Here is a 27322-nt window from a genome sequence, read left to right as displayed (position 1 = left end):
CTTTGATACATCATATATAATGGAGTGTAATTTCTCATTCTTCTGATTGTATATGATGTAGAATCACACTGGTTATATAGTTATATATGTACATAGGGTAATAGTGTCTGATTTATTGTACTCTCCTTCCTACCCCCACACCCCCTGCTCTCCTTTCACTCTTCTGTACCTAAAGTAACTCTATTTTTCCCTAGGCACCCCTCCATTGTGAATTAGCATCTGCATATCAGAGAAAATATTTGGCTTTTGGATTTGGGGATTGACTTATTTTGCTTAGCATGATATTCTCCAACTCCATTCAATTACATACAAATGGCATAATTTTATTCTTCTTTAAGGCTGAGTAATATTCCATTTTGTGTGTGTGTGTGTGTGTGTGTGTGTGTGTGGTATCTCACATTTTTTTTTATCCATTCATCTGTTGAAGGGCACCGAGGTTGGTTCCATAGTTCAGCTACTGTGAATTGAGCTGATATAAGCATTGATAAGGCTGTATCACTGTAATATGCTGATTTTAAGTCCTTTGAGTATAAACTGAGAAGAGGGATAGCTGGGTTAAGTGGTGTTTCCATTCCAAGTTTTCTGAGGAATCTCCATACTATTTTCCATCCAAAATTGTTGCACCAATTTGCAATTCCCACCAGTAATGCATGAGTGTACCTTTTTCCCCACATCCTCTCCAACATTTATTGTTGTTAGTATTCTTGATATTTGCCATTCTGACTGGAGTGAGATGAAATCTTTGAGTAGTTTTCGTTTGCATTTCTCTTATTAACATACCTCTTTTTTCCTCGTCAAGTTACCATTAATACTCAGATTCAGGAAGTAGAAGAAGGTGAGTTTACTCAAAATTGCAGATACAGGTTCATGCAAATACGAGAGGAGACCCTGCCTGATGATAACCCAACAGACCAGAAAATAGAGCTGAGACCGAGAAATTGTTGGACATAGTCGGGATCTGGCCTGACTCTCATGTTACTCTCTTTACTTTCCAGTTACATGAGGCAATAAAGTCCCACTTCTCATTAAGCCAGCTGAACTTTTCTGTCTTGAAACTGAGAATCCTATTTAGTAAAATAAACCACGAGGAAGGAATTTGATTATGTGTATAACTTATGAGGCTGAAGGATAAACAGGCCTTCACATTTTCAACCTCAGGACTAGTAACTCCTATGTTTATTATGTTCTTTAGCTGAATGCTTTCTACCTAACTCGACAGTTACCTTTTTATTTTAATGCTATACGGCTTCCCCAGTCTTTTTGCCCATCACCTGATGCATAGGATTGGAAAAATAACGTGAAATGAAGTGGAGATTTTTACCTTTCTAAAACAGTCTTTTGTATATAAAGAATATTAAATGTTCTGCCAGGAGAGGCTTCAATTTATTTTTTCCTTAATGGACTGATAGTTTCTGGGAGAAAATCAGTCGTGTCTTTCCTATATTTAATGGATTTCATATTGATTTATAAAAACTGCATGGAACAGAAAAATAAATAAACAAACCCCAAAATAAAAACAAATGAGCAGATATTTCTGGCAAGTTTAGCAAGGCAACATGTTAAAATTAGAATGTGGGAGAATCTTCCCAATTCAAACCCATCTAATTATAAACTCATTACCACCAAAATACCAGAGCTAAATTAATTAAAGCATGTGGAAGGTTTTTACTTAATTCTCACAGTTAATGGCAATGCAGATTTGATGCTACAGTTGTCCCTCATGTGGCTGCAGTATTACTATTTCTGGAGGCAAAGATACCCATCAGTGTTGGGGCCAAGTTGTCTTAGCTTTTCAGACCACGTTCTATTGCCCCAGTAATTGAGAGCCTGGGCAGCTAAAAGGGACCTGCCACTGCTTTACGACCACACCTATTTCATCATCCCCTGAAAGTGAACAAGTTCTAAGGGAAGTTTTAGGATCATTATTTAAAACCCGTTGGGAGAAAATCAAACTATTTACCTCATACAACCTCTTAAACAGTCATCCAGATCAATTCTGGAGAGATTTAAAGACAGCTCACTCTATTTTTAAAAGGGTCAACCCTATGGTACCATAAAACTATCAATTTTCTGCATCCCCTCAATAATTTATATGATGCTTCTTCTCAAACCCCATATGTGAAGTCTCCGAGTCTTCAAGTAAAATATATTGTATTAAAAGCAAGAGAGTTTGAGGCCCAGTATGATTCTACTACTTACTACTATTATTTTTAAGAAAATGAATATTTTGCGATGTATATTGATCTTTCACTAAATTTTTGCTTCATCATCTGTGGAAGTTAACTACAAAAAGGGTCTTAAGGGCTGGACAGGTAGATCAGAGGTAGAGTGCTTGCCTAACACATGTCACATCCTGGGTTTGATGCCTAACAAGGCAAAAAAAAAAAAAAAAAAGGCTTAGTATTATGATTTGCACATGTGTGGATAAATATCCCTTTAAAACTGGACTAAAAAAGAGAACTTTCCCAACCTATCCATTCACAATATCATGTAATATAAATCAGCACTGTGCATTATATTCATTTTAAAACTAATACCTTTATGATAGAATGCTGATTTTAGACAAATTGGTTATTTACCATCCTGGTAGATAGAAAGATAGCCTTCTCCTAGATGCTGATATGGGTTTAATTTTTCAACAACTAGAATTGATTTCAGGATACAAATAATTCTGCTACCCTATTCTGCTGCCAGAAAAAAATTGAGCATCATCAACTTTATCAAAACTAAAATCATTTTCTTTGGCAGACAAAAGGCAATTGATCACAGTTCTACTCAAGACAAGCTATTTCCATTTTGTACAAGCATTCTTTTACCCATAGTTTATCCAGGAAAATATGCTACAGAGTTATGCAGCTCAGCATAACTTTTTTTTCTATGGAAACATTACTCCTTGGGTTTCTTTTTGATGACTTGGAACACCTGCTTTGAAAAGTTTCCAGGCCAGAATCATCTTTTTTCATGGTATCCTGTGGTGTGAGACTCTGGTCTCTCAATTGAGAGTGTGTCTAATTGTGGGAGCAGATTCAGATCTGCTTCCTATCGGCAATCTTTGCTTTGCTTGCAGCCCATTTCAGTGCAAATGTGTGTGGGGGGGCTTTATTTTTACCTTGGCAAAAAATATAGTAAACGTTTTTTTCTATGCCTATTCCTCTTATTTTAAACAAATTAATATCTTGTATTGATAATGGAAACAGGAAATTCACATTCTAAACCCTCATTAAAGAGGCACCTCAGCATTCTTAGCATCTTCTGAGATATCTTTTCAGCCCTGTTCCAGAAAACTGCCTTCACCTGCAAGGTGGAACCTTGGGAAAGGGTTCTGTTTCTGGCACCCAGACCTCTGGATTGAATTAGGGATGGAGACCTGATCCAAAGTGGCCCATTTTACTCCCTCTTTTAGCAATATGGATTAGAATTCACAGCTAGTTTGGAAGTTTTGGTGCATGGTTGAAATTAAGGGAAGTGTGATCCTTTATACCTTTTCCTAACTGAACAGACATACATTGAACTGAGAGGCGTGATTGTGTAGATTTATAAATAAGACTGGCTGCTTTTGTTTCTAAAAGTTTTTCTTTTCTTTTCTCCTTCTTTTTTGAAGCTTCCCCTGGCACATTCTTGCATTGTTCCTTGCTTAAGTTAGCTCCCATATATATGATACCTGCAATCAAAGGGTCATATTGGGGTACTCTAATTTTAAGTTCCTGACTCATGGACAAAATATTTAGAAACTTAATTTGATGCATGATTCTATTAATTAGCTTCCTAGAAACATCTCCTTTTTGAAGTCAATATGCAGGATATATATGTTCAATAATTTTCCTTCTCCCTCCCTTCACTTCTACCACAGAATAATCCTGTTCAACTGGTAACACTTCACCATGCCTCTACGAAAGACTGTCCTCAAAAAAAAGTTATGAAATCAAATAAACACACACCACCAACAACAAAATCCCTCTGCATTTTTTGAAATACCCTGCACAAGGCCATTGTCCTCAATGCATTCTATTTATCTTTTCCTATAGCACTTGTGCTTCTTGAGTGTGTGATGAGTTCTAAATTTTCTGGCTGTTACCATGATGCATATGCAGTGTACCTTCAGTAGTAATTATCAAAATGAGACTTTGTTCTTATTGGGTCCAATTTTATATTTCTAGTTATAATTTATTAAACATTCCATGAAGGTCTTTAAAACTGCCCTAAATGTTCTTAGGGAGAAGTCCAAATAAAAATCAATATTCCTTTGTTTAGTTAGTCAAACTTTCTGAAAAGCATCCCTGTAAAAATCAAGGACAATTTAGATATGCTAGTATAAATGTGGGGGAAAGTCACGCTACATCCTGCTTAAAACATCCCACTTCCCTCCTAGAATATGAAATCTGACTAGGCTTGTACTTTTTTTCTCATCCCTAAGTGAGTGATATTAATGACTTAAATTAGTTATATATACATATATGTTAGGAATATTCTGTTAAACAAAATTCTTAATTAAGTGATATGGATGATTAGCAAACATTATAATATATATATGTTAGGAATATTCTTTTAAATTAGTTATATATATGTTAGGAATATTCTGTTAAACAAAATTCTTAATTAAGTGATATGGATGATTAGCAAAAATTATAATAGAAGTTACTTCTATCTCCTTTGAAATACCATGAGAAGAATTTATAAATTATATACACACACATATTATTTTTCAGCAATGGAAGTACATGTAACTGCTATCTTCAAGAGAGTGCTTCTATACTGTTTTTCTTTTGACGATTGACAAAATTGTTTTTCTGATTTTTTATTTTTTCCTAGGCTGAGCTTTGCTGTTTCTCAGCTGTCCCAATTCCCCACTTCCCACAGTATGAGCTACCAGAAACCTTAAGCCATTGATTTGCCTGAGATTGGCCCCAACTAGCTTCCTATTCATGGGCCAAGTGGGAATGCCACTTCTTTCCTTATCTAAGTCCGAAGGGTTTGGAGACTTCTAAAAGTCACTCTTCAATGCAAAGGTAGAACAACCAACCCCATCAACTTCTTATTCATTCACGGTTTCCTTTTTTTTTTTTTTTTTTTCCCCCAGCATACCATTTCTCTCTCTTTATCTTGAACAGTTAGGACACTGGGAAAATGGTGACACAGATTCATGTGCAGAGGGATTTTTTCCCCCTTATGGAAACTCAGTAGATTTACCTTGTCTGTTTGTATTAATAATCTCGAGGGTAGGATAAAGTTTGATCATGAGTGATATACTTTTGAAACTTAAAAATATTGCTGAACTCAAAACTGAAAGCAGTTGTAAAGGTACATAGCTTTTTATCTTTTTGAATCTCTATGGGTGCTCAATTGGATATTTTAACTGCTTGCTTTTGTTTAATACACTTTGAAATCTATCATCCCAGTGGGCACTTAAGCAGGATGAGAGAGAAAAAATGACAAAAAAGACAGCAACCTAGTTATAAAAAGGTGCAGCTCTTAAGAAGGATAAATACAAACAGTGAGAAGTGGGTCTCTAATGGACAAGAATTAGCTGTCAACGATTTAGAAGGATTCAGAAGGCACTTTGAGCTGCAATACAGAACATGATAGAAAAAAAGACAAGTGTGCTAAAGATAATTAGACAACCCAAGTCTCCTAGGGGTGCTCCCGCTCGGTACTCGGCTTGTCTGCCAGGCAACTTAGAATAATTTAGAAAAGAATAGCATAGCTTTCTTTTCAGTCATTATGCAAGGTAAAAATGTGATTTCTTAAAAGTTCAAATATTCTCAAAATTGTGTCTGTCCAATAATTTGAAAAAGTAAAATGCTTTCTCAAACAAAATGCTATATGCTTATATTCAAGAAGTAATAGCATAGCTAATACTTCTGAGCTAAAATATAATTTTCAATATACAACTAGGTTTACTTTTCTTTGATTTGCTTACTCCTATGTAAAGAAATCAATTTGAAGGCTATTTATTTACTTTTAAAAAATATATAGAACTGTCAGTGGTAGTGGATACTTCCATGGGTTCTATGTGTCCACCGAAAGTTTGTGTTGGAAAGTTAATCTCTAAATTTATACGTTAATGACATGTGGAGGCAGGGCTTTGGGGGATGACCAGGACCAATTGAGGTCATGAATGTTGGTCCCCAGGATAGCATTAGTGTCTTCCCTTTAAAAGAAAGGGAAGACAGAACTGAGCTAGCCCACTTACTCTGCCTGACCCTATGCTGCCTTCTGCCAGGTTACAATGCAGAAGGCCCTACTAAATGCCAAGCTTGTGTCATGCTCTTATACTTCCCAGACTTTAGAAACATGAACCAAATTTTAACTTCTGTTCTTTATAAACTACCCAGTTTCAGGTTTTATGTTATAGCAACACAAAACAGACTGAGGCTGAAGGATACAGAAAATAACATCCCCCAAGACAAGGGGAATGACAGCCCCAGGGAGGAGGGAGGACAATGGGTCCTGGGAGAAAGAAGGTAAACATTAAACCCGGGCCCTGGACTTTCATCCCTTCCCAGTAAAAATTAGACTCTGGGCTCTAGTCTTTCATCTTTTCCCATTCACAAGGATTCCTGGAGGGGAAGGCAAACAAATGGGCTCTGGGTTCTGGATTTTCATCCCAGTAACAATGAGTTTCAAGCTTTTACAGCTGTTTTCTGAGTTAGATTTTTAAACTGCACAAGTAGTTTCCTGACTGTCCCATTGTCTAATGATTAGGTCACACTACACATTCTGCTATGATTAACTCTTATTAAGACCTATAAAAAACAGATACCTCTTGTAACCAGTCACCATTTTCTGAAAATGTGACACGTGTCATTCTCTGCTGCCTCATAAAGATTGCTGGCTGATCCAATTGAGGTCTGCCTCTATTTTCATTTATTTTTGCTTACAAAGGCAGGTACGCAGGTCTTTTCATTCTCACTTGAAAACTGAAGAGGATTTCACAGAGGATACCCTGGGAGAGGTATATTTGTCTTTCCTTTTAAATTTTTTTTCCTTTCTTCTTTACATAGATGAGTAGCAGCTGATTCACATCATAGGATTGTCTCAAAAATTTATAATGAACCTAACAAGGGAGTCTCAGTCAGAAGAAGGGTAGTAATTATTATAAAAATAAAAACTTTTGAAATGCTTACATGGTTCTAAACACTCTACATCTATCGGTGTATTTAGTATTCATAGCAATCATATGAGATAGTGGTATTATTATATGCATTTTATAGATGGAGGAACTGAGGCACAGAAAGGTTAAATAACTTGCCCATCATCACATAGCTAGAAACAGCTGATCAGGAACATAAATGCAGATATTCTAGCTCCAGTGTTTAAGTTTCTAAACATTATACTACATTGTCCTTTGTAATTGAGACATTCTATCTTCTAATTATTTTAAAGTAATGTAGTCCAATCCTTAAAAAAAATTGATTGCCATAGAAATAGTAGGGACAATACTTCTGGGTCTACAAGGTGATAACTGCTGGATAGCCCTGATGAATTCTCCCTGTCTTGCCTATTATGCTGCTAAGATCTGGTGTTTCAGAAGTTCAAGTGCAGAGCTTCCTTGGTTGAGTTTAGTTTTATAGTGCTTGAATCCTGAGAGGTCAATACAACTTGGGGAATTCCATTCATTCTTGTATGTCACTTATAAAATTTAAACAAACATTAACACCAAGATCAGCCAAGTTGTCTTAAGTATTAGCTGATGGTTATGACAAATAAATGTCCAAAGGAAGACCAAGAAAAATAACTTGGTTGCCACTATATGTTTTCTACATGCAAGAAGGTAAAGAATATTGTTTTATTTTTAAAAATATATATATATTGAAGTTAGAATGGGATTTTGGGTTTAAAACTAATAATAATAATATCAGCATTAGTATTTATTGAGCTCTAACCATATGAATGCTGGGTATTTTGCTAAGTACTTTACGTGCATTGAGTTAATTAGTACTCACAAGTATAATAAAGAGTAAGTGAAATTCTTACCCCCCTTTTCCAGATGTGGAAACTACTAGTGTACTGATTCACCTAAAGTCTAATGTTTAGGAAGGGACAGAGTGAAGATTTAAATCCAGGGGTAAGTACAAAACTTGAGTGTTTATCCCAAATCCCTCTTCAGTAGTTCTCTTTATTATCTATTTATGTGGGAAATATCTGACAAACTGAATTGCAGAAATAGGTTGTTATCTTGAAACATTTCTTTCAGCTTATTTATATCCCTTCTTTCCTTCAAGGATGAGGTAAGGATTCCCTCCATGAAGTCTTCATGAGCTGCCTACTTTGTAGTAAGATTATAGTGACAGTTAACATTTAATGATCTGATGTTCTGATATAGTGAAGCATACTCTGCAGTGAGCACTCTCCTCACATGAGGAGACGGTACCCCTCTCCCCCTTCTCAGCTTAACTTTTATTTTTAATTGACACTGCAATGCTACATATTTATGGGTTATAGTGTGACATTTGGATACATATATTCAATGCATAATGATCAGATCATGGTTACTATCACATCAGACATTTATCATTTCCTTATGTTCATTCAAAAACCTCTCTCCTAGTCTTTCTGTATTGAACTCTTCCCTCTTGCTAGAGTCCTTTTCTTATTTTTAATATTTTTTATTTATATATGACAGTGGAATGCATTACAATACTTATTACATATATAGAGCACAATTTTTCATATCTCTTGTTGTACACAAAGTATATTCACACAAATTTGTGTCTTTATACATGATCATCACATTCCACCATCATTTATAACCCCATGTCCCCTCCCTTCCCCTCCAACCCCTCTGCCCTATCTAGAGTTCATCTATTCCTCCCCTGTTCCTGCTCCCTTTCCCACTATGAATCAGCCTCCTTATATCAAAGAAAACATTCGGTATTTGGTTCTCAGCTTTAGTTTTCTTCAGAGCATCTTTCTCCCTCTGTCTAGGGGGCCATACTGGCACATTGAGCATTGCATGTGGCAGGTTTATTGGGAACCTCAACATGGACACATCAGGGAATGTGGAAAGCACAAATGGAAAGATGTAGCAATGGAACTGCCGTATGGTAGATGGGGAGATATGGAGCTGAGCTGGCCCTTCAGAATCATCCTGAAATGAAACAGAGGGGCTGGCCTCACACTGAGCAGTCCTGCATTTTGGTTGGCCCTGGTGGAGGGACATGGCCCTGGGGCATGCAGTGCTCTGTGCCAGAGGCAAGTAGTCCAGTGAACTTTTGGCAGCCAGAAATCTCTAGCTCAGAGAATCCCTGCCTGAGTCATGAGGAAGGGATCCTGGTCATACTCTACAGCTCTGTACAACCTGACATACTAGACATTTTGCTTAATATTTGTTCAATGTCTTTCAACTCTCTTCAAAATATATGTTCCAGGAGAGGAGAGATATTTATCTCTTTCTGCTCTTATAGAGTGGTTCTCACAAGTGTTTATTGAATGGGTGACTGTACAAACAAATTAATACATTTCTATTTTCCCATGATGAAACCAAAGTTTAAATTGACTAAATTGCCTTCCTTTGGTCCTAATACCTCTGGCGTAAGAGAGTTTAGAGGCTGATCCAGATTGGTCTGGTCTAAGTCTTTAATTACTTCACTGGAAATTTCTCATTTTCAGAGTGAGTGAGGGTAACAGAGCACATTCTCTTCATTTAATTGATAAGAAATTAATGTCCAAAGAGGACATATGTCTTGACATATGCCAGGAGATCAAGTATTATGTTCCCCAATTGACTGCATCATTTTACCTTTACCAACCAGAACATACAACCATGTGAGCTAGTCTGAGACAAGTCACTGGTATGTGTAGCATGTTAGTGTTGGCATCTGACTTTGCTAACACATCATCTTTACCTCCCTGGTATCTAGACACATCATCTCCCAGATAACTTAATATCCAGGATTTCTCCAACTGACCAATTTTCTTTGAAGGTTTGACATGGACGGCTTAGTTGCAGATTTTTTTCAGGAGGCTGTGGTGAGCAGGTCATAATTCACGGTGTCTTGAAAGTCCAGAGACCAAATATGAATTGTCAAGGAGAGATATGCAGGCTTACATGCAGGATGAGAGCAAGCATGTGTGAGAATTTAAATTGGTAATTCCCAAGGTTCCAGCACCTTCAGTAGGTGAATTCTTTTTTTTTTTTTTATTGGTTGTTCACAACATTACAAAGCTCTTGACATATCATATTTCATACATTAGATTGATGTGGGTGATGAACTCCCAATTTTTACCCCAAATGCAGATTGCAGAATCACGTCGGTTACACATCCACAATTTTACATAATGCCCTATTAGTAATTGTTGTATTCTGCTACCTTTCCTATCCCCTACTATCCCCCCTCCCCTCCCCTCCCAACTTCTCTCTCTACCCCATCTACTGTAATTCATTTCTCTCTTTGTTTATTTTCCCATTCCCCTCACAACCTCTTATATGTAATTTTGTTTAGCAATGAGGGTCTCCCTTCATTTCCATGCAATTTCCCTTTTCTCTCCCTTTCCCTCCCATCTCAAGTCTCTGTTTAATGATAATCTTTTCTTCTTACTCTTCCTCCCTGCTCTGTTCATAGTTGCTCTCATTATATCAAAGAAGACATTTGGTATTTGTTTTTTAGGGTTTGGCTAGCTTCACTAAGCATAATCTGCTCTAGTGCCATCCATTTCCCTGAAAATTCTATGATTTTGTCATTTTTTATTGCTGCATAGTACTCCATTGTGTATAGATGCCACATTTTTTTTATCCATTCATCTATTGAAGGGCATCTGGGTTGGTTCCACAGTCTAGCTATAGTAGGTGAATTCTTAAGGCTAAAATAGTCTCTTGGGAATTTAGAAGATATGACAGGTATAAAAATGATAATAAAAAAGATATTTGGAAGGTTTTAATTTTATTGCAGATAAAATGAAGGTGAGGAAACAATTAGATGTGTTAGAAATGATTCTAGAGAAGTCATTTATGGTAGGCTCCCTCTGGCTGGCTTGCCTGTCTCCACATCTACAGTGAGATGGAAGAAAAATAGAAAGCCGGGAAATTTTAGCCAGGAAGTTTTATGAACAACACAAAACAGTAGCAAGATGAGGGGGAGCATTTTTGGTCCCATGAGCATCATGTTATCTTCTTGTTCTTGCAACAAGATCACCACCTTCACCACTGACCTTGTACTGACCTTGTACTCACTGATGAAGTCCTAGTTCTCCAATCTTATCTTTAGCAAAATTACCTGAAGGACTCATTTAAACAGAATACTGATTCCAAAGAGTTTTAGTAGGTTGTTATCTGTGGTTTGAATATGGTTTGTCTCCTCTGAAACTCATGTTGAAATGTAATCTCCATTAAAAGATGTTAAGAGGTGAGACCATATAAGACCTTCAAGAAGCCATTAGGTCCTTTTCTTTATGAATGCATTGATCTATTCGGGCAATTAATGAATTAATGCATTATCTCAAAAATTGCTCTGTTATAAAAGCCATTTTCACCAGATCTCTTATATACTCCCCATCTCTTGCCATGTAATACCCTGTGATTTTTCGGGACTCTACCAACAAGGTCCCATCACCAGATGCAGCCCTTCAACCTTGAACCAGAACCTCTTTATTTCTTAACTTATTCAGTATTTGGCATGTTATGAACAACACAAAACAGACTAAGACATAGATCCAGCGTGAGGTGTGAGAATCTGCATTTCTAGTGTGTTCTCGGGTATTTCCGATTCCTTTGGTGCTGGGCCTGTATTTTGGAATCCATGTCTCTCATCATATTGAAATTCTCCCACTTACAAGAAAGCTCCGTGTTCTCGTTGGGCTCTACACCTGCACATGCTCTTCTGTGTGTGCAGGAGAGAATAGTGTCCTAGTCCTCTCTTCCCACCCCACTCTCACCCCTGTCCTTTCCATGATCAAGTTTTGCTCACTGTGAATGTCTCCTTTAGGGCATGGCGTCTTATTGAAACTTCCCTTGACAAGTTTGTTTGTGTTTTTCTCCTTGTGGTCCTTTACACAACTCATACTACCCCACATGGTCATCTTGTTTAACTTTCTGAACCTCTTTCTAGTTTTTGTGAAAGCAGAAAATAAGTTTACCTTTTTGTATTAGAATTACCAATACTTAAACTTGATATCTGGTCCATCCATTAATATGTTTGGATTCATTAATATGTTTTGATGGGGTAAATGAGTAAATTAATCAATGAAATATTCTTCTGTTTGCCTTAACTCTTTTTTTGGAGGGGGGGGCAGTGCTGGTGAGTGATCCCAGGTGTGCTCAATCACTGACCATAATCTTCAGCCCGTTTTAATATATTATTGAGAAACAGAGTCTCACTGAGTTGCTTAGGGCCTCAAGTTGCTGAGGCTGGCTTTGAACTCCTGTTCCCCTTGCCTCAGACTGTCAAGCAACTTTAGCTCTTTTTTTTTCCTTTTCTAATTTATTTTTTTATTAGTTACACATGATAGTACAATGATCTTGACATTTCATACATTTGAATCAAATGGGATATAATTTCTCATTTTTCTGATTGTACAGTTTGCAGAATCACATTGGTCATACAGTCACCTATATACATACAGCAATAATAATGTCTATGGGGGCTGGGGATGTAGCTCAGTTGGTAGAGTGCTTGCCTCGAATGCGTAAGGCCCTGGGTTCAATCCCCGGCACCACAAAAAAAAAAAAAAAAAAAAAAAAAGAAAGAAAGAAAGAAAACTTTAGCTCTTAACTGCTCTCAATTGTCCTTCACTTTCTTCCTCATTATATTAAATTTAGGAACAAAACAGCATATTCTCCACAAAATTATATTTTTACTTGCAAAGATAACAACTTATGCAACTATATTTAATACCTTACCCATTTCATACCTTTGTCTGAATATGGGAATGGGAAGTTTATATGAATACAGAATAATGCTAACTTCAGCAAATAACGTTTCATTGTTTATTGTTTGTGAAATTGATTATTGAAAAATCATTTTGTGTGCTTTCTGGTTATGTTTTCTGCAAACATAAAATAATTAATTTAAGAAAACTACAGTGCAAGACCATTTTAAAATGGATTTTAAATTTTCCAAAACAAAAGAGACTATGAAATTCAGTCTGTTGTGAGTCGGCTGTTTTACATCTGGTAGTCAGGTTGCCACATGGTGCTTCTCAGCCTATCTTCATAGCACAGTAATGTGCTCACACCTGTGACGCTCAGGTTTGCACACACAGCAAAAGCTTTTCAAGGGCTGTGATTTTGCCAAGAATTCCTGTTACACAGTTTAAATTCACAGAACTACTGTTTCTCTTGAAAAAGTAAAGTGTAATACAAAAAATTCAATTCGGCTGTTTTTTAATTCTTCACACAGGCCTTTGTAGAGCTGGCTCAGTTATTTTAGAAACATCTGTCCATTCAGTGTTGTGACTCATAATGAGATAAAGCAAAAACAGATGGTTTGCTCTGGGTTAACAGAAACTTCCAAGGTATTGCTCTAGATAATTTAACATGATTTTTATTGCAAAGTAGTACTGTGAAAATTTAAAATTTTCAAACTTTGTATGTTTTGAATTGGGTATATAATGCTTAATATTTAAATATTTTATATAAAATAATTCTAATGTGTCTTGGGTATTTCAACAACTCGGATTCAGCTCAAATTTTTTCAGCTCTGAGAAAGGAAGGATTACTACATGGGTAGACTTCAACTGAACTAAAACTGTGTGCTGTGTCATCCTTCTAGTTTGTGGCTTCCCAAAGGACAATTTCATCCTAGCATCATGTGTTTTAGCTATTCTTGTAGAATCACATTTATAGGATAATGAATATGTATCACTCTACAACTAACTTCAGTTCCCCTAATACTTTAAAAACACCATTGCATAAATACTTACTGAGCAAGACAACAATCCCACTTCCTTCTTGAACCTAATCAAGCCACAGTGGAGGGTAAGGGTGAACTACAATCCAAAATCTACCAGCTACTCTCTATGTACCTCCAAATGGTTAGAGTAAGAAATTATGTTTCATTCACTTGGCTCTTGATGCTTTTCTAACAACTAAAATATGACAATAAAAAATATAAGTCCATAAAGTTGATTTGTATAGTCTGAGAAATGGATCTAAATCTTCAAGTATTATGCAGAGAATATATTTTTTCACTAAATTTGAAGCAATTCAAAATGTCTTAGGAAATTTGTGCTCTATAGAAAAATTCAAGGCTGTAAATTCCAATAGCTTGACAGAAAAATTCAGGCAATTTAAAGAATGACTAGTAAAAGAAAAGTCAATTTCAAAACAGTTCAAATTAAAATCAGACTTGGGAATGAAATAAATAAAGAACTCTGTTATTAAATCCTTAATGTGGTTTAGTAGTGAGCTTCCTGAAGACAAAGAAGAAAATATATTAATAAATTCTGAAAATCTAGTGACTATAGCCAATATTGTATTGTTTACTTGAAATTTGCTAAGAGAACAGTCCCTGCACATACAAAATGAAAAAAAAAGAATAAAAAAGAAGTCTCCTGATGTTAAAAAATCTTCCAGTCAATGTGTGATGATTTATATGCCAAAGAAATCATATTTTTACATATACTGCTGTATGATCCTTTCTATCTGATGTATTAAGAAATATATCCACATCTGTTTGTTACTTCCCTTTTAGATCTGAGTCAAATTATAACAGTTCACTTTGAAATACCCGGTTTACAACTTCTAAGTACCTGTTAATAGCTAATGATTTTCTTTCCAGCCCATTTAGCAAAGTTATGATCTTTAATATTTTTCATATTAAGACCTTCAATCTGTCTCATGGTACATAAGTCTGGTTCCGATCACTTAAAATCATTATTTGATCTAGGAAAAATTGAAACAAAATATCTTTTTGTCTATGCAATTTCCCTTAAAGGGAAACTTCCATTTTCTATGCAGATAGTTACTCTTCATGAAGATTCTGAATATATATAAGTAAATCACACTAAATGCATTATTTTGCTCCTTAGTCTATCATGTGTGCACTAAAACAGAAATCTGCATTAAAATACTGCATAGCTCTCTGAATTTGATGTACAATGATTAATAAATAATTAGTGTTCTGAAAATCTGTGTTTAATGTCAAAGATGCTATATTTTAAGCAGAGATATTATTAAGGTATAGTAAAGAATTGGAGATAAGAATAAAAAGTCATGGAGAATATTTGAAAGAAGAACCAGAGCAAGTAAGAAAAATGAAAATACTGAATGAGTAGAAATGGAACTCAATCCTAGTTATCAGAATCAGTATGAAAAGGGCCTAATGCCATAATTTCTTCCTTCCAACACTTATTGTCTGCGGGGAATTACTAGTAAGTTGATTGCCCTTCTTTATGCTTCAGTTTCCTGATCCATAAAATGGGAATGATAATAGCTTCTACTTCAAAAGCTGTGTGTTAGTAGCCTTAAAGAGCAGAATAGTGCTTGGGACACAAATGGAACTCCACAAATATGTTGTTAGGGAGTCTTAATATTAGAAGTGACACTAAACTTCTATTTAACCTCATCAATAAAACACAGGTTTCCCTTAAGAGTTGTTGAACAAGTGCCCCTCAGCACAAATTCTTAATAAGAGAGGACTTCATTACCTCATAAGACAGGCTACTTTATATTCAGACAATCCAACTGCTAGGAAAGTCTTCTTTCCCATTGATGTTTGCATTTACATAGTTATGGCTGCCAACATTGGAAGTGGACTATTGACTGCAGGTTATTTCAAATTAAATTCTTATATACTGAAATTTGTCCTCCTTTGGGTAGTAATAAATATGAAATCTGCCTCCTGTTTGATTAATTAACTTTTTTATTGCTCTACCAGGGTCAGCTGGTCCTCTTTCTGCTTCATGCTCCACCATTAATGAGCATTCGAAAATTCCTGGCTGCTGTTAATAATGATGTAACTAATTTCATCCTAAGTAATTGAAGCAGTACAGATTGTATTTCAGCCCATAGACTGAATCAAACACACTGGAGTTCTCTTTTTTTTTTTTTTTTTTAAAGAAGGAGTTTAAAGAGGAAAATGTGTTGTCAACAAAAAAGTCATTTTGTTCTACCTAAAATGTCTCTGAATTTTCAAATTAGTAATTAATATATAACTAAAATGTCATACATTATGTTTCTGTATGATTCAAGCTACTTTCGGTTTTTACTCCAAATAAAGCCAGCAGTAGTGTTCATTTGTGACAAATAAAATGATTTGATCCTTTCTTTTTGGATGGGTAGGCAAATAATATTCTTTCATATTGTTTTAAAAGTTATCTTTTCTTTATTAAATGCCTATTGGGACCTATTTATGTATAAGGATATTTTATGAGATACAAAGATATATAGACTAATGTTCTTGATCTCAAAAGAGTTTACAACCTAGTAAAGAATTAAGCCCTTGCAAAATAAAATACTATGAAAAGTCCTAGGGAAGAGTAGTGATTATGATTTCTTGCTGGGTTAATGGAGAGCATTTCAAGAAGTCTACTATGTGAGCAGGACCAACTAAGCATAATATGATAGTTATCTAAATATTCCAGTTGAAAGTCATGTAAGAAGTTAGATATGATGAAGATATAGAACACTTTGTAAATGAAGCATCTAATTTTTAATTTAATTTTCCCAGAGTACATGTTAACTTGAGAGAAACTGGACAGGAGTATTGTCAATGTGGGTTAGATTTGAAGAAAGACAAATAGTTGTTAAAAAAATTTACATTTTATTCAATGAAAAACCTCCAAAAATCTATGGTTGTTTTTTTCTTACCTATTTTTTTTAAAATTATGAATCATTGTACACACTAATTGTACAAAATAATGGGTTTCTTTGTGGCATTTTCATAAATGCATATATTGTCTTCAATCACATAACCTTTCTAAAATGTTTAAGTGTACAAAATGGAGTATAGAAAAATTAGTCGAATGGAACATGAAGAATGCTTTAGAGAAGAAAGAATGGAGCCCATCATGCACCTTAATTTTCAGGATCATTTCCCAGCTATAAATTGTTAAAATGACTCAAATTGCTTAAATATCAAACTATACTAGAATAGATAAAACTTATGAGTGTTTTCAAAATAGTTAAGTGATTAAATTCATTCATTTGTAGCTACATGCCACATTTTGTTGTTGTTGTTATAAACTTATGAGAGATGACATAAGATTTTATTTTGAAATATGTACTCTGGTTCAGTAATTTATATTGTTAACGCTGATCATGATGACTTTTGTGTGATTATGTTTTGTGATATAAGCCTAGGCAATTATTTGATTCATGATAAATAATACATATAAAAATGTTGACAGATGTGGCTTTTGTGTTACAAAACTGCTTTATGTAGCCTACAGGTGAAGACCTAAATTTGCATGTTGTTAAAATTTAAGCTATAATTAATCCTTTCAGGAAAAAGGAACACATTGCTTATAGGTTGGCAATGCATTAGTTCCTTGGGGTCATTTGGATAATCATTAGGGCTATGGAAGAGGTAAATTGCTAATTATTATGTGTAAAATTCCAGTTTTTTTTTTTCAAAAATTGGCTTCACAATAAGAATTTGGCTTGATTTTGATAGCTTAGAAGCTATTTTACAGTATTTAAACAGAAAGCTCAAGCTGGCTGGCTACAATCTAGCATAAAATATTTTATTTTGGTTTTAAAAAATGAATATGTAAAATTATATTATTTCTCCAAAGTGCATTTAAATATTAGATAAATGTTTCTTCTAAGTAAACAAGTGTTTGATTGCATTATCTTTAAATTATTTTTGTTCTGCTTTAGAAATGTAGTTGTAATTTTAAGAAGTTATTTAAAAATTATATTAAATAGGTTTTTAAGTCATTAATAGCATGTGTATATAATTAATGGACTATTTTAATTCTCATATTTTTCCTCATTGAAGTATAGAAAATAAGCACAGAATTAAAAACAAATTTGAAAAAATCAAAATTTTCTTTTGTTTCATTCACATAAGCCAGAAAAGACTGTACTTGCCCAGTAAGTATGTGGATATGTGTTTATGGTTGATACTTTGGGCATAATGTAAATTTATTTTAATTTTAATAAAATTATTATTAGCTTCTTACTTAACTTCATATGGAGTATTTATATATTATCACCTTATTAATACTTATTCTGTAATTATTATAATATTGTTACATCTTCTCTGAAAAAGCAGAAGAGGATCAAATATAACACATAATGCAATACTTAATACTAAGGCCAGCATACAACTGGCACTCAATTCTGTTAGTGGACATAATATTTCATTATACTCTTTAGTCTAGTAAGATATTAGAGCACATTAAAACACAGAGGGAAAATATTGGGTGACCCTATGACTATTACTTCCTATATTACTTCAGCACTCTTTACATATTTACATATATAATACAATTATTCTACAGACCTAGGGAGGTGAAAAATCTATAGCTCTAGTTCAAATAGAGTGATTTTATAGTCTAGCAGTCATAATTAGTAACCTTTACATTTGTTATCCACTTTCCACTAGCATATTCTGACAATGGAAAAATAACCAGTGCTGCTCTGGAAGGGCAAGAGGAGTCACCATATTTGTTTTCCTGATGCCACTATGATATATAGCACAAATAGGTAAGACCACTGTGATTCTGAAAAGAAATTATTTCATATTCTATGCTATATCTTTTTGGTTGTTAGCAATCTAGAAGCTGAACAAAGTAAAAAATACAGGAAGCTAAAGAAAAGTTGATTATAAACTACTACTGCATCTTGCTTATTTAAAAAAATTTGAAACATACCGTCAAATAAAAGAGAATCTAATCTCTTCTCCACAACCCACACCCGATCTCTATGTATGTATTATGAATTTAGTTAATTAAATGGAATACACTAGAGAAAACTAAATAATAAAGTTGACATTATAATAGTTCAGGCACTACTCGAGAAACAAAAGCTATAAAAATTTAAACATGAGCTAGGAGAGTATGAAGAGAAGAAGACTGATGCCATCAATTGGGATTCACATCATCATATTCCTGAATTTATGGTAAACCTGCCCATATTCCTACCATGACATTATTCATTGAAATTCTCTTCTGGGCATAAACAGCATGCTTTAAAAATGCAATTTAAAGCTAACCAGATAAAAAATGATCCTTTAAGTGATTTTCCCTTAGGCTGTAAATTAACTTAGGAGCTATTCTATATACCCAAACTCTAGTTTTAGACAAACACACTTTTCAGATTCTTAGACATTTTGTCTCTTCAAGAGTGTAATCAAAGTCACTTTTGTGGCATTAACAAATCAATAACTCAGAGCATAGTTTTGACCTTCTGCTGCCATTCTCAGATGGTTCTAGGTTCCCATCTTGTTCCCCACTCACTAGTTAACTGATTTTGGTACATAAGTTTTATAGAGATAAGATATTGTTGGAAATAAAGGAGATAATGTGTATAAATTGCTCATCCTGGAATCTTTCATGTGCTAGTAGTAGTCATGCCACCCCTAACTCAGATCCTCCAGTGCATCTTCAGTAGCTTTAGGATGTGCACCAACACTTTACCATAGCCAAAGAAGTACCTTCATCTCGGTCTCTCTGTAACTCTCCACCTTCACTTTCTACCATTTGATCACTCACATCTCCTTGTTGCAGCCACGACACATTATTTGTTCTTCAAATTGTTCTTGCTGTCTTGGACTCCAGTGCTTTTGCTCCTCCTTGATGATTGCTCTTTCTAGAGTGCACTCTGGCTTTTCACCTTGAGAAGCCTTACATGACTCCCTTGTGCTTAATTGGAATCCCTTCTCCAGGCTCTCATAGAATCCTTTGCATATCTTTAAGATGGTTATATGCCACTAATCTAGTATTTTGCTTCCCACAAATCTAGATTGTAAATTAGGGGAACAAAAACTATAGCTCTTATTACTTTTTATCCTCAGGGCCTCACGGAATATGACAGAGCATATTAAGTGCCATGTACATTTTGTTGAATGAGTTATTATTGTACTGAGTCATTGGTGAGTATGGGACCTTTCAACTAAGAAAGGATTTTTTTATCTATATAACAACTGAAGGAATTTTTGTCCTGAAATTATGACTGTTAGGAAATTTAAAGCTGAAATAAAATATTTTTTTAAAATACTTAGAATTTACTTTTTATCAAAGTAGATTTCCTTCTCTACAAGGCCCCAAAGGAACCCAAATGACTTACTTGGATATTGTACAATGAGTTTTTCTAAGAGTATATTTCTCATTTAATAATGAAATACTAAAAATGTCAGACTTTTATATGTTGAGTAAATTTCTTCATCTATAAAATAAAATAAGAAGCTTGCTAATTGTACCTGGCTGTGAAATAAATTTGTGGTAAATAATACCTTTAAATGTAAATACAATGAAACCCCTCAAATAGCCTGACCTAACTCTTCCTTAAACCAAATTCTCCTTGTATTGACTGTCCTTGCTAATGCTTAACATTTGGTTATGAAACATCAGTCAGCAGGACTACGGTAGGGATATTTCTTTGAATATTTTTATATTGATTGTCTTGTGGTTTTGTAATCATTATGTTCTTTTCCCAATAATTCAATCTCCAGTTTGAGAAGTTATGATTCAGGATTATAAATTATTATCATTAATATTAAATATCCACATAACAAGTATTCATTTTGACTCATTAGTTTACTTTCATTCCTACAACTATATTCCTTAGTGAATAGGCCAGTGCCCTTCCACTTTGTAGTTAGATATAATCATAACAAAGAAGTACTTATGGGTCGATATTCTTCATCAATGTAACAACAATAACAAAACATTCATAGAATTTAAAGTAGCTTCGCTTCCAGCTGGAGAAATTGTGACCTATTTCATGGTCTTACCTGTAGCACTTTAGAATAACACAAATGATAGGACTTTGCAGGATGATGGACTAGTTGAAAAGACCAGGTTTTAGAAGAAGATAACCCTCAATTTCAAATTTTACTTTAACTTCTTACCATATGCATAAACTTGAACAAATTCTCTACTCTTCTATGCTTCTGTTTTCTTATTTTTTAAATGAGGAAAATAATACTTATCTCATTGGATGTGAAAATGTTTGAATGAGATAATTCATGTAAAATACTTCATTTCAGGCATTTATTAGGGGCTCAGTAAATGGTAGCTATTATTGTTGTTATCCACAAAGAATTACCATAATAAATTTTCTTTTCCTGAATTTTTATAGTTTAACATTGATAGGAACAGATTTTTATTATTATTATTAGATATTTGGACCTTTTTTTCCCATAGAATTACACTACGTGAAAGTGTTACGTATTATCCTGACAAAAATAGTAGCAAGATGGATTTCTGAAAGTTAAAAGGAATTCCATAATAGAGCTGGGTTTAGAATGAAATAGAAATTTCAAAACCTGTGTTGCATGATGTTGGACCTCACTCCCTTCATTTCCCATTTTGGTTTTCAGTACATTGAGGCAATGCAATTAACATGAATTTCTAATTAAGATCATGCATCTATATATAAACTTATAATATGAACTTGGGTGGAATGTAGCTCCTCATTCTGTTTTTATTGACCTGAGATAACAAGCCAAAGCTGCACAATTTTGAACTAACAGCTCAAATAATTTGCTCATGGTTTCATTCTCTTCCAAGTTTTCATTAGTATCATATCACTGTGCCAAGACTGGTTAACAATTAGGCTAACACCATCCATTGAGACTCTGTGTGATAGTGTGAGTGATGAATCCTGCATAAAGGGATTGATTTGGGCCACATTATGATTGTGATAGAGCAAACATCTCATGGAAATATTTAATGATGGCACAGAAACATTAACTTGAATGACTGTATGAATATTTACATGAACAGAATCCTATTTGGAGAGGCTATTAAAAATTTGGGACACCTGGTTTAAAAACATCAGGTCAAATTAGAATGGTCCTAAATGAACATCTTATTTTATTTCATTGTGTATAACTTACTTTCATCTCCTGTTTCAAATTCGAACTTCTGACTGTAGCCACTGTATCCTGTTGCAGTCCTCACTCGGATATGAAATATGTACTTGGTGGCTGGCTTGAGACCTGTGATGATGACACTGGGGGCCTTGGACCTCGTGGAGGAATAGGTGAGCTGCTCATGCTCCTGGGGACAGAGAAAAAGAAAGGAAATAAAGCAACAGGACCCCACCTTTTCCCAGAGACATTCCTAAGTTAAACTGAGGAACTATGCTCTGAATATCAGAAACATTGATTAAAAAGAAGTAAAAGCATGGTTTCCCATAATTTAGCATTTAATAGTTCACTGTTATGATATATGTGATATGGCCTTCATTGGGAAATTTATTAAGGAAGATAGTTACTCTTCTAGAAACTGCACTTGGGTTGTTGGTGATCTAGATTTCTTATCCAACTCTAAGTAATGGTGGTGGTATGAGGGTACATTTACACAGAATGGCAGCTGCATCTTGAATACAGTGGGCACATCAGAACAGAACACGCCAGCAGAGTGCCAGGAGCAGAGAGGGGAGAATTCAAGTACCCGCTACTCACTTCTACCCGCAGGTAGTGCCAAAATGCCGGCGCTATCCGTGGGTAGACCTGTGGGTGAAAGGAAAAATAAATTAATTGTTTTTAAAGTTTGAAATCTTTTATCCAGAAATCTATTGCTTTGATCTGTAACTCAGTGATTCACCAGTAGTTGAAACTGAACTAAGCCAACTTTAATAAATAAAAGGATTATTATTTTTTCCTTGAGGGAGAATTGACTCCTTCCCTATCTGTATTACTATACTTTTAAACATGTGCAAGTTACATAGTAGTTATGAGATAGAATTTAAAATAATCTTCCCATGAAGGAACACTGAAGACATGGAAAGGTATGAAAGGCTTAGCATACCTGTGGGATCAGAGTCAGGGCCGCAGGCTTGGCGTTTCTTAACCTGTGTTAACTAAGCTACTTCACCTCACTAAGGGCAACAGGATTTGCCAGGGTGTTCTGAATGATCTAGTCAGACAGTGTCCTTTATGTGACTTTCTGGCCCATTATTTTAGAACAGAATAGTTCACTTAACCTGTCCTTGTAAGGCTTGTCCACAAGATGCTGGTTGTGGGACAAATTAAACTTGATACTGTTTTTGTATTATAAAGTCATTACACAATAACTTAAAAGTGACATGCTAAGTTATCAGACAATAACTTTATAATGATATTTTAGTAAGATATCTGAAAGATGTTGAACAGAGTGAGCACCTCTAATCTGAAAATCCAAAATCTGAAGTGCTCCAGAAACAATTATTGAGTGTTGATGTGCTGCCACAGATGGAAAATTCCACATCTGACCTTATTTGATGTGTCACAGTCAAAATGCAAGTGCACTGCTGGGCGGAATGGTGCATACCTGTAATCCCAGCAGTTTAGGAGGCTGAGGCAGGAGGATTGCAGGTTCAAAGCCAACCTCAGTAAAAGAGAGGTACTAAACAACTCAGTGAGACCCTGTCTCTAAATAAAATACAAAAAAAAAAAGGGGGGGCTGGGGATGTTGCTCAGTGGTGAGTGCTCCTGAGTTCAACCCTCGGTACCAAACAAACAAACAAAAAGCAAGTGCACTAAAAATAAGTGTACCAAATTAACTTCAAGCTATGTGTATAAGGTATATGAAACTTAAATGATTTTTGTGTTTAGACTTAGGTCCCATCCCAAAGTATCTTATGTATAGGCAAACATTCGAAAATTGAAAAAAAAATCTTTCATATCAGGTACCAAGAATTTTGATCAAACCAGGTCAACAGGTCTTTAAGTTATTTTTTTCTATTCTTTTCATAAATCTCACTCAAAACTTTCAGGGATGAAAGTGACTTTCAAAGCCTAACCAAATCACTTATTTGATGTTTAAATTATGTCTATAATATTCCCATTGAGATTTCATTTATGGTTCGCCTGAAAACTACAGCTATTCAGGAGTAGTCAGGGAGATCCAGACTAACAAACAAAGTTATAAAAATCTACACATACAATGCCAACTTTCATGTATTTGCCGGTGATGCTTTAAGATTTAGAACTATGAAAATCATTTCCCTTAAGCTACTGAAAAAAAAAAGTTCTTATCTTAAAGATAATTTTTAAACTTTATGGCCTTATTTGTCAGAACTTTATATTCTGTATGGTTATTCAGTGTCAAACTGAAGAATCTAATTTGCTATCTCTACCCAAAATAATAAAACTATTTATTGAATAGGAAATACAAAGAAAAATGTGTTAATGACAGCAATATTTTGACTAAAAAAGACAAAACAGAAAAATTGCAACTTATATTTATCGCTGTGTAATTTTGAGAGTAGAAAGCAAATAAATATTTACCTACTAATCATAAACTCTAAAGAAATAAAACAAGGTCTCTAAATCATTGACGGCCATAATCATCTACAAAGGGTTGAAGGAAGGAGTTGGCTAATATCAAGGCCTTTATAATGAAGGAGATTAAATCCATATTATAGAGCAAAATGTAGACTGTTAGAAGAAATGATATTGCTTCTAGAATAAATTTTCAGAACATTTGAATTTTTACATCCTATATGCAAGAGAAGAATATCCACTTTTCATAGAATTTTCTGCAACATAAAAGTTATTGTGAATGCTGCCTCACAATATGAAATGAGTTGATTGATGACTGAGAGATAAATTGTAAAGTCATGAAAAAGGAATTGAATTCTATCCCTGAACCAAGGAGGTAAGAATTCAAAAGTTTACTCTTAGAATAGACTCCATAATAATTACACATTATACCTTTTTTGCTTCACAAATACACAGCTGAATAGTAATTTCCTATTTAGTAAAGTTACAAGGAGTAAAGGACACCTTCTGCAGGTAGCTTTTAGCTTTTCTGCTGTTATATATTCAAGTGCATTTGTAGCTACATCCCCAGAATAAAAATGCTCGAGCAGGAAGGGTGCTGAAACGGGTCCTCAGCCAGACGCCACCAGCATGATGGCAGCTGCCTTCTTCTACATCTTCTCTCTTGCTAGCCTGTCGCAGAAGAGGCATCACAAAGCAGTCTCTCACTGGGAGTTCTCTCACAGTACACAGCAGCCCTCTGTCCTTCTGGTGTTTTTAAGCTCTTGGGAAACCGAATTAGCTTTCATCCATGACAAGCCCAGGACACTATTAACTCAGAGCTATGGCTAATTGCCTTTCGGCTGACACATCAACTCCAATTCAAAGTAGCTGTCAGTAGGTAGAGACCATGCTTAGCACAGCCATCTAGCTCTCAGTACTCATTCTGGCAGGCTGAATTCTGAACATGGTTTAACAGAGTATATGCTTTTCTGGAGTTTGTACCGTAAGTTTGTGTCATAATGGAACTGCTAATTGAATGACAGGTATACCATTAACAATGCTTGGTAATACGTTCTATTGTTCATGAAGTTTTCTGACGTGCTTTTCATCTCTGCTGAATTTGTAGTAAAATTCCTCATCACCCTTAATATTATTTATTTTTGTATTTTATTTTAATAATCAAACTTTCCAGACATTTGAATGAACATTTGGCTTTGTTTCCCTCTCTATCGTTCCTCTGTTTCCTATTACATTTAATACCTACTTTTACTATAAATTATTTTCTTCCCCCTTTTTACTTTCTTTGTGTTAATTACATTGCCTTCTAACTTCTTATGTTTCATGCTTAGCTTATTAGCATATTGATTTCCACATACAATTTAAATTTACCAATTTCACACTTAAGTGACTGCAATGGCTATATCCATATGTTTTCATATGGTGTATTATCTATCGTTTCAAAGTATTTACTAATTTTCAAAAAATATGATTTTTAAAAATTCTCTGTGTCAGATCCAGGATTATCACTTGCAATCTCTTCTGGGTCAGGACAGGTTGTCAGGCAGCAAATAAATTACATAAAGTGTAGTTCTAAAAGCTTAACTCCATAGGTGGCAAAGCACATTTTACTGTGGATAGATATAGAGGGTGCTCATTGGCCCCAGGGCACCTGCAGTCACACTGTAATGCTTGCCCTACCTCTCCTTGGATTAAGATAGAAAATAACACCAACTGTGGGTACATAGTAACAATCAATTTTAATATATTGTTATGAATATCATTTCCTAAAATAAAATATACAGTTTCTATTTTATATGTTCACATGTACACATTTCAAAAAATGTAGGGCATTGTAAGACAGGGCATATATGTATTATTCTCTGGAGAATTTGACCTTTACTTATGGTTTCCTTCCTATGGGAAGATCCTGGAACTTCAGCTCAGGCACTGTTCCTTTCCAGGTGCTAAGAATCAAGCTGCTGGGAGTCAAACTGGAACAATAAGATTTACCTAGAATACTCAATTCAGCTTTATGTTTGTAGGCACCAGTTTTTTCCCAGACACTAAAAAGGATGCTCCTCCTTGAGTTTGGATCCTTTCGCATTGGATTTGCAAACTGTAAATTTGTGAAAAAAAAAATAGCTCAGGTGCTGAGTACCTCTGCTGAATCAGTCTACAATCAGGTAACATGGCCTGAGTCCGTGGGGAGCAACACATACAGAATTCTGGATTGGAATGCTCCTATCTTGGATGTGATTATGATTCTGTTTCTGTTGTGTACCTTGGTATGTCACCTTCAAGAGTTTGATGTATTCATATAATAAATTAAGTAAATTAAAACCCATATATTCTATATACATTTGCTGAATTCTCACTATGTATGAGGTTTTAGGGCACCCTCATAGTCACCAAAGTTCTACCCACCAACTGAATTCTATAATTATTTCTATGCCAGAAAGGTAGGCCCCTTCTCTTCTAATGTGAGCCATTAGAGGGCTAAGGAAAATATTAAAGATCTTCCTGTCATGGCCTGCTGTGACTTTCCCACATCCTTGATAGGACATCTATAGAATGCATACTCTTTGAAGGGTTTAGCTCACTCTGAAGAATTCCGAGATATTTATTTATCTCAAGGTTATCACTCCCTCCCTTTGGGGAGGGGACAAAGTGTCCATGACAGGATCACTAAATCACACAGTTTGTTAGAACAGAGCTTTCTTTGTTCTAACTGGTATTTAAAGAGTCTCACTGGGAATAAGACTTTAGAGTTTAACTCCTAGAAAGGACACTCTGCTAGAGACTTCCCAATTGGGACCCTCATAAGCTGTCCTAGAATTTCCCAGTTACATGACTTGGTGCTGGTGTTTCCCCTGATCTGGTGATATACTTTCTTCTCTTTTTCTCTCACCTATCATAGTGAGATTTTTACTATATGGAGTTCATTGAATTTTTTTTTTTGGTTCTAATGTGTGATCAATATGTGTTAATGCTTTGCAGTATTTGAAAATAATAGATGAACTTTCAGAATT

General features: G+C 34.9%; 1 protein-coding gene across 1 annotated transcript in view; it reads right to left on the bottom strand.

Annotated features, from left to right (window-relative positions):
* The window catches only part of EPHA6 (EPH receptor A6), a gene marked incomplete at both ends in the record, with an annotated part of 842065 nt that overhangs the window by 273229 nt on the left and 541514 nt on the right, over window positions 1–27322 (bottom strand). The window contains 2 exon segments of the mRNA XM_081301897.1: window positions 21942–22104; window positions 22512–22559. Of these exon segments, the coding sequence (XP_081158023.1) occupies window positions 21942–22104; window positions 22512–22559 (211 nt within the window).

The sequence above is a fragment of the Spermophilus citellus genome, assembly GCF_964194105.1.
Source record: "Spermophilus citellus genome assembly, chromosome: 7".
NCBI classification, from domain to species: domain Eukaryota; kingdom Metazoa; phylum Chordata; class Mammalia; order Rodentia; family Sciuridae; genus Spermophilus; species Spermophilus citellus.
Note: the sequence above shows the minus strand (reverse complement) of the source record. Positions and strands in the feature narration are given on the sequence as shown.